This window comes from Crocodylus siamensis, unplaced genomic scaffold (assembly GCF_052110815.1).
Source record: "Crocodylus siamensis isolate JL-2025a unplaced genomic scaffold, ASM5211081v1 HiC_scaffold_385, whole genome shotgun sequence".
Lineage (NCBI taxonomy): Eukaryota > Metazoa > Chordata > Crocodylia > Crocodylidae > Crocodylus > Crocodylus siamensis.
The window spans coordinates 1-9,202 of NW_028324795.1; the positions used below are offsets into that span (position 1 = coordinate 1).

The 9,202-nt window shown below is 47.7% G+C and overlaps 1 protein-coding gene across 1 annotated transcript; it reads left to right on the plus strand.

Moving 5' to 3' along the window:
- Window positions 1-1,591: 1,591 nt before the first annotated feature.
- Window positions 1,592-7,589, plus strand: LOC149851715 (scavenger receptor cysteine-rich type 1 protein M130-like; the record flags this gene model as incomplete). The annotated part of the gene is made up of 4 exons (XM_090030457.1): window positions 1,592-1,912; window positions 3,353-3,667; window positions 5,520-5,834; window positions 7,272-7,589. Coding segments are annotated over 4 exons (1,269 nt in total), but the record flags the coding sequence as incomplete, so codon positions are not given.
- Between the last annotated feature and the right edge of the window lie 1,613 nt (window positions 7,590-9,202).

A 9,202-nucleotide genomic window follows, 5' to 3' on the forward strand; every position in this document is an offset into this window, starting at 1 on the left:
TCGAGCTGAATCTCCTCTGAATCAAATCACCACCCAAAGCTTCACATAGCCCTAGATGACTTCCCTGGTTTTGCTTCAGATGCATCGGTGGATGCACACCAGAGTTTGCTTAGCTTTGCCAGCCTTAAACTGCTGGCATGTACAGTAAGGTAGTTGTAATGAGGTCCAGTCCAGTGCAGCTGAAAGGCAGAATGACTGTATGTGTAGTTTGGGCTTACTGGGATATCAGGCAAAGAGGAAAGATCTAAGGCTATGGAGGCATATATCTTGACTTAAATTTCCCAGGTTTTGGGAGGAGTTTTGCTTAATTCAGCATTCTGAATACTCCCCTGGTACCACCAGGAAACCCTAACTCTCTCTCAACAAAGCTTTTTCTTATGGACAGTCCAAGGTCTTGTCTTGAATCCCCTTTTCTTATAATAGAAAGAGAACCATTATTTGAAGGAGTTAGTGGTCATTTCAGCAGTTGCCCTTTAACATGTAGTCTTGCAGTTCAGAAGCTATTGGTCTGAAGGGAAGCTAATGGATACTGTGGAATCCCTAAATAATTGTTTCCCCTCTTATACATAGATTCTAGTGAAAATGTGAAATGTTTGAGTGTGGAGTTGCTGATAGTACCAATGATAGAAATAACAGACATAGTTTACATCCATTATTATTATTATTAATTATTGTTGTTATTATTATTATTTTATGGCTACTTTCCAAGCTTCAGGTAGGGGTACCATTTACCTCAACTTTGTACAGGCTAGTTTTAATATGAATGACCTTGAATATACTCCAGACCTGAGGAGCAGGGAGAGTAGATTAGGCCTCTCCAGCCCACCTCTTGAATCTGTGCAGCCAAGAGGAAGAGATGCATGGGCCATGAAGAAGAGATGCTACAGTGAGGTGGCTGTTGCTTTGTAATGGAAAGGGCTGTGGGTCCTAACCTGGCCCATTGTCCCAGTGGGGTAGGAATTTCTGCTCTGTTCTCCATCTGTTTTGCTCAATTGAATATTAAAAGCAAGATATAGTGGCTCAGCCAAAAATTTGTAAATGTGCTTGGTGACTGTGTGGTGCATGAAATGTATGAAAAGGTCATCTCATTCTCTGACTGCCTTGTAACCTAGATAGCTGTGAAAATGTGTTTGTACTGTTAAGGTAACCGGCAGCAATAGCAGAAACTAGTTTAATAGGAGCCGATACCTGGCTGGCTCTGAATGCACAGTTCAGCTTCATGGCTGATGAAACAAACAGGGGAGAGAACCTGTCCCTTCTTGCAACTTACCTGGTGTTGATGCACTGTGCAACCTGTCCCTTCTTGCAACTTCAGTGTTGAGCTGTGCTGTTTTATTTTGCGCTTCCTTCATATGTGCCACAGGAAGCAGGCAGAAGTAACTGAGTAAATTAGCAGAACTAAATTAGACATAGTGAATACACTAAAAAATCCAGGAGACAGATTTAGAAATGAATGACAAAAGCCATACACCACTGATACTTGCCTAAACCTCTGTTTGGCATCTACCGCTTAATGAGCTTGGGTAAGAATAGCTAGGGGATATGACTCAATGTGCTCTTCTCTAATTCTGTCCTGCTTCTCTAATTGAAGGTGGATACCGTGGAGTGAAGCTTATGAATGGTAGCAGTCCATGTGCTGGCAGAGTGGAAGCAAAACTTGGCAATTACTTGATGAAAATATGTTTTCCTGTTGCATCTATAAAAGCGTTTCCAGTAATTTGCAGAGAACTTGGGTGTGGATCAGCAATGAGTTTCCACAACGCCAGCCATTTTGTGGAGGATTCCAGACCGTACATAGTTACAGGAATTCGTTGTCATGGCAATGAGACAACCAACATGGAATGCAGAGAAGCTTCCTACACTGTGGAGTCAACATGCCCTCCTTCTTTCTACACTGGAGTCACATGCTCAGGTAAGGAGTTAGCCATCCTTCCACCTGTCAGGAAATTGCCATGGAAGAAAAGGGACTGAAAAAAGAACGTGTCTCATCCTTCTGAAACAACAGGGAAGTGAGTCAATATCCTCAACTCCTATACCTGTTATGCTCACTGAGAATGACGACATCCAAGTCTTTGGAATCCCTTGATTACTTCTCCCAATGCCATATTTACTATTTACTGTTTATAGGTTTTGACTCCATTTCAAATCAGAAACATTGTTTGCATTTAAAAAGCTATTGTATCTGAGCACCTAAATTGTATTATGGACACGTCTACATGTTGCCCTATGGCATAGTAAACACCTGCACTGTGCCATGCGCATGGTGCATGGTTAGGTTTAGCAGCTACTTTGCCTTCGTGGTGCACTAAAATGAGGGAGTGCACAGCTGTGGCTAAGTAGTTGCCAGTGACATGTAGATGCACGTCGTCACTATATTGGTGTAACGTGTCACTATGGTGACATAGCGCATCACTGTGGTGATGTAGCATGACGTGTAGATGCTCCCAGTGTGTAGTATCAGAGAATCTGTACTGGAATTCTGTATAATTCTGTTACATCGATAATGCATGAATCCGATGTCTGCTTTCCTCATTGCTGTCCTGGGGAACTCGAGCGAGCAGGTAACTAAGCATAGTAGTAGTAGTAGAGAGTTCCTTGGTGCAACTACAACATCCTGATGTTCGTTTTCTCCCAAGAGCTTTATCTGAACTCAAATAACTCATCTAATGGTGTTACGGTTACCTCCCAATCTAGGTATTCATCTCCACAATCACTCTGGCTGTTAGAATGCTCCTCCCAATACCGAGACTGAATTTTTCTTTTCTTGGAGCCTTATGTCGTTTTTTTCAGCTGTGCAAAATGAATGTGAAGTGTTTCCAAACCATAACTCTTTTGCTCACATTACTATTAGAATTGGCAATGAGGGTGTGCATAACTTTTCCCAAGTACAAATCATTCATGTTGCAAGAGAGTGAAAGAACAGATCCTTAGCTTTCAGTTTGTAGCTAGTACAACTTGTCTTTCTTCCTCTCTTGGCTTTTCTTATTCCTTCTTCTGACTTACTTACTGTATTCTTTCTTGAGTATCACAGGTAGGATTATTTAAAGCTGAAAGTGGAAACCACACAACTTTTTGTTAACAATTAGTAACAGTGTAATACACAATATCAGAATAATTAATCAGAAAACAAAGTATTTAATAAAATAGTCATGTGCCCTATCCCTCATGATTGGTTAAAAATTAAATAATTGAGAAGTAGAAAAATAATTAATGTGTGTATGGACAGTTAATTCCCTATTTTTAAAACAATTTTGAATGCAAAAGGTTTGAAACAATTATCTGCATTTACTAAAGGCTGAAATGGAGGGCAAGGGGTTTGTGTTCCATTCACTGATGGCTTGATTGACTCTAGGTGACACACAGCCCCGGCTGATTGAAGGTGACAATGCCTGCTCAGGACGTCTGCAGATAAGACTTGGACACACTTGGGCTACAGTCAGTGATTCCCACCTTGATCCGAAAGCTGCCAGTGTGATTTGTAATGAGCTACAATGTGGAGCAGTTGTATCAATCACAGGAGGAGCTCACTTTGGAGAAGGACAAGGGCCAATCTGGACTGAAGAGTTTCAGTGTGTGGGAAATGAGTCTCATCTCGCGTACTGCCCCCGAGCACCACCCATGAATGAGACAGGCTCACATGCAAATGATATTGGCCTCATATGTTCACGTAAGGATTTAGTGTGGTATCTTAAAAATTGGAATATAGGAATGTAGTACCAAAAAAGACCACGTGAGACACTGAATGCAATCCCTGGCATTTGCAGGAAGCCATTTATTTATTTACTAGCCAAGTGTCCATTATGAATGACGGGTGGGGACAGAGCACCAGCACCCACCACCCTGTGCTGCCGCCGCTCTGTCTGGCTGTGCGCAACCTCCCCACTCCCCGCTCTGTGTTCGGCCCCGTACTCCCCCCCGCACCTCGGACCCACACCAGACCACTCATCACCCACCACACACCTGCCACACACACCACATCCACCCAGCCACATACCACACCCACCCACACAGCCACCTGCCTCACACACCCAGCTACACACCACTCATGCCACACCCAGTCACCCAGCACACACCCACCCAGACACCCACCCACCCAGCCAGATGCCACACCCACCCAGCCACACATCACACCCATGCACACACCCAGCTACATGCCACCACACACCACACACATGCATGCTCCCAGCCACATGTGCACACACCCAGCCACATGCCCCCAGCCACACGCCACACACTGCACACACCTGGTGTGGCCGGCTGCCCCATTCACTGTGAACTGTCGGGCTGGGGGGCAATCAGAGCCTGGTGGCTTGTGCAGGGGCATGGTGCGGGGAAGCTCAGGGGGGGATATGCTCCCCTCCCCTGGCTCCCCCACAGTGTGTGCAGCAGGGGAAGCCACCTGCCTCCACCTCTGGAGGAGCCGCCAGGCTCCCATGGCCCCAGGACACAGCCTGTCCAGGGCCCCATTCCCTCGACTATGCCCTGGGCAGGCCAGGTCATGCAGACAACTGAAGCCTGGTGGCTCCTCCAGGGGTGCGGCATGCAGCATGGGGGAGCATGTGCCACCCACTCCTTAGTTCCCCCATGGTGCACATTGGTGGGACTCACCCACCCATGTCTGTGCAGGAGCACTGGGCTCCAGGTGTCCCATGGCCCGGCCTGGCCAGTGTCCCGGGAAGGGCTGGGAGCAATCAGAGCCCAGTGGCTCATGCAGGGACATGGTTTTGGGGTGCTCGGAGGGAGCAGGGGGAAACATGCTCCCCTCCGTCAGCTCCCCCCGGTGCCAATAGCAGCGGAAGCTGCCTGGCCATGGCCCTAGAGGAGCCTCTGGACTCCCATTGTCCCAGGACCTGGGCCGGGCTGAGTGCAGCCCCCACCCCTGTCAGGAACAGCCCAGCATAGCCCCAGCCCCAGTCCCCCATGGCTCTTCCAGTGGTGGTGGTGGCTGCTGCAACCCCTCTCCCTGCTCCTCTACCTACTCCCTGCTCCCCTCCCTGCTGGCTGCTGTCAAGGGAAAGTGCAGTGCGGTGGCTCCCTGGCCTTCGACCACATTCGCTCACTCCCCTGAGCCCTGGCGCACAGTTGTGCCCAGGCCCCCTGGGCCACCCAATGGTACCCGCCCTCTGGGCAGTCCATGTGCAGTTGGCCCAGAGCATTATGGACAGACAGAGACACAGACAAAGCTTTTATTATATTGGAATTTATTTATGTGTTTCTTTCTTTCTTTCTTTATAAGCTGTCCTTCCCAACAAAGGCTCACCCTTTCAAACCTACATACACAACACCAAGACAGCATTGATATGCATTTTGGGCTTGGGTAGAGCAACAAAGAGATATCCCTTTGTTGGAAGGAAGGACAGCAGAATTGGAATCCATTTCTGGTAAAATCCCTGAAAAGCCAAGATAATCAGAAACGGGTTGTCACTTTCCGATTTCCCATTCTTTGACTATTTGGTATAAAATAAGACATGGGCTGTTGTGTTCCTCTCTAATCACTGTCTCCCTTCTCTTCTCCCCAGGGTTCACAGGGTTCAGGCTGGTGAACGGCAGCACACGGTGCTCGGGGAGAGTGGAGGTCCAGGTGCTCGGTGCCTGGGGCACCCTCTGCGACTCGCGCTGGGATTTATCCAATGCCAACGTCCTCTGTCGTCAGCTCGACTGTGGATTTGCAGTGTCAGCTCCAGGAGGAGGGCATTTTGGGAGAGGAACTGGGCCGGTCTGGAGAGACACATTCCACTGTAATGGGACTGAACCCCATTTATGGCACTGCCCGGTTACTGCCCTGGGAGTCCCTCAGTGTTTCCATGACCGTGATGTCAGTGTGATTTGCTCAGGTGAGGATAGAAACAGTGGCTCAGGCACCAAATAACACTGGTACAAGAATTTTCCACTCAGCCATTTTCCACTTCCCTCCCCTGCTTCATAGTGCAGGAATATCTAAGAGGACACTGCATATATATATATAGTCACTGCTTTTATATAGTCACTTCTGTTATGCTTTCTTAGTGCAATGGAGCAAGACACTATTACAGTGATAGTTATTACTTAGAGATGATCCCTAATTTATATGATTTGGTAATTAGGGCATGGTTTCTTAGTAAAATAGCTAGCCAGGTTAGTTACGTAGAGAGAAACATAGTCTACAAGGACTGCTTATTGTTCCAGAATATAATGTGTTGTGTAGTTCTTGTCATTCACTGTGTATATTGGACCTTATGATCACTACACCTATGTCATAGTTTTGTAGTCTGGGCCACTAGCATCCCCCTCCTCTGTTAGACCACTTCTGCATTCTCAGCAGAAAGGGCAAGAAATGTAGTGAATGGGGCAGAGCCGATGCATAGCCCTTCAGCAGCAGAAGAACCTTCCCCTCTACCACAAGAGTTACTCTGTCTTCACTGAATACTCCTGCTGCCTCCGAGTAACCCGATGGGAGTCAAGACACCCTCACTCCTTCAGGCAGTTGCCATGGTTCATTCAGCAGGTGGTATCTTAAATTATACTTCGTAATCTCGCACACGGCAGCTGACTGGAGCTGCTCAGAGCTACCAGAAGCATGCAGGTGAACATATCCCTTAGCATCTTGGTGGCCGTAGCTACTGTTTGCTGCTAGAATTTCTGGCAGCAGATGCAGAGGAGTGAAGCATAGTCTTAGACACTGAGACACCTTCAGTCAGCACCTTCAATCACCTGTTGGGATGCTTCCCAGCAGAAGTCAAAGCTATGGTATCTTCTCTCTACCTTCCTCAGCCTATGTTTCTATAATGGCAGGGAGACAGGGACTGCTACTGCTTTAATTAGGGTATCACTGAAAAGATGCCTGGGTCATCTGTTGGAAAGGGTTTCCCTTTTGCTGGAGCTACTCCCTTACCCCTGACAACAGAAGCTCTGCAAGGAGAAAGCAGAAGCTGCACCCATACCAGGGGTTTTGCCAGCAGAGCTACTTCAGGGAAAGGGTCTGATCTTTTCACACCCCTTGCCAAGAGAGCTCTGAGGGCTGACAAGCAAAAGTCCAGTGTTGTTCCTTGGCCTCAAGGACTGCACTTAATCGGAGGTCCTAGCTAACAACTCTCTGCCGGGGCTCTAGCCTTGAGTATAAACGTTCTCCTGAAGGGGTCTCCTAAAATCCTTGCAACAGCAGTTGTTCTTCTTACCACTGTAGTTCTCTGAGTATTTGATACCCTATGTAATTTCATGCACACATTCTGCATTTGATATAATGGAAACTAGAAAGTGATGTTCAATGTGTTTTCTCTCTCTCCTGAGGCCAGGTCGCTCTGAATCCCTCAGACTGTTGAATGGAGAGAGCCGGTGCGATGGGCGAGTCGAGATTTCCCTCGGTGGAACATGGAGCAGAGTCCTGGATGATCAATGGGACATGACTGATGCCAGCGTGGTGTGCAGGCAGCTCCAGTGTGGAGCTGCTGAGAAAGCCTATCACCCTGCAAAGTCTGAGCGCGGGACAGGTCCTGTGGGGTTTCGAAGTGTCCAGTGTGCTGGACACGAGTTTAATCTGATGCTCTGTAACACCTCCCTGTCTGAGACAATGCAGACTGGCATAGCTGAAGATGTTGGTGTTGTTTGCTCAGGTGACTTTCCCTGAAAATCCTACAAACACCTTCTTCTGTCAGGGGTACAGCCAGGATGTAAGCAGTCAGGGTCACAACCCAGGGGATCAGGAACAGACAGGTCAGGGAGCAAAGGACCGCAATTGTCATGGGTCAGGGGGGAGTCAGGGAGCTGAGGGCTGTAATGTGCCCAGATGTAGGCAGGTTTGAAACATGAGACCAGGGGTCAGGAACAGTAAGCAGGGATCCAGCCAGAGTCACTAGCCAGGAGGCCTGGAGCAGGCAGTTATAGCTTATGGGACTGGGATTACTACAGGCCGGGAGCTGGCTGTCAGAGGACAGGAGTCTGGCTTGGAACCAGGATCATGGTGGGTCAGGGAGTCAGCAAGACAGCCTGGGAGAACAGATTGTTTCTTTCCATTTTCTTTCTTTCCTTCCACCTCCTCCTCTTAGGTTAACCCTACTCTGTGGGCCATTTCCTGTAGGAGATCTCCCAAGGAATCTTGACTTGATGTTCCTGATTGTTTTTTTCTTTCCTTTTTTTTTTTTTTTGAGGTTCAAAGGTATCTTAAAGAGGAACCCTTTCTCTCCACAGAGATTGTATTGCCATAAACCTTCCCTTTGCTTTGCCATGTGCCCCACTTACCTGCACATTGAACGAATAAGCCAAGTGTGGGCTGCTGCTAGGTGTCCCAGCCTGCCACATTTAGGACAAACTCTTGGCATGCCATAATAGTATATAACACTGCGGTTAGCACCTGCTTCTACCAATGTGAGGAGGTTGTATACTCCTCCTGGACTCGAGGGGTTGTGGGGTCTGCTTTTAGAAGGGCTGGGGGCATCCAAGTGCCTCTCTATATCCTATTTTTATCCCCTATTTTACTAATCTTTCTTATTTCCTCAGAGTGCATCTTTACCTATATTCATAAGTCTGTTTCAGTGAATGTATTTTAATTTCTACCATTCTCTATGTATTATTTGGAGCCACACTAAAAACAGTGTACAGCAGTACTAGGTCACCCTTGGCTTCTTGAAAGCTGCCTAGAAATTTATGAGAGCCTTTTTGGCTCCTAAAACTCAGATCCTAGTCTAGTCCCAGAGGTATAACAATGAAGCAGTTTAGGTCCAATGGGCAGACTTTCAGTATCTTCTGAAGCACAGTTTGACTGATTTCCAGACTCATCATCTCCAATTTCCCAGTACCAGAGAGAAGCTCTGCTGTGGCACTTGTCCTCACAAGTGAGCATCGTTGATTCCTGCAGGTCCCTCCATTTTTTCTTCCCCTTCCCCTCTCCCACCAGGAAGGGCAGAAAGTGCCTCCACTGTTGCCATCAGTGTCACAGCCACAGTCACTGTCTCCTGCACTGTTGCCATTGCCATTATTACTATTGGTTCGGGGTCAGCTCCTACCTGCCATCCTGCCTGAAGGCCCAGCAGACAAAGGCCCAAGCGGTCAGGACTGACAGGGAGGCAACTGTCATATGGGCCAGTCTTGTGTGCTCTGAAAGAAGGGCTGCTAATAAGTAGCCAGTCAGACCCTTCCCCCTCTTGAGCTGGGGGCTGCTCGGCCTGCTTGCTGACCTAACTCCTGACATCCACAACTGAGCAGAAATATGACCATCCTAGAACTTGCC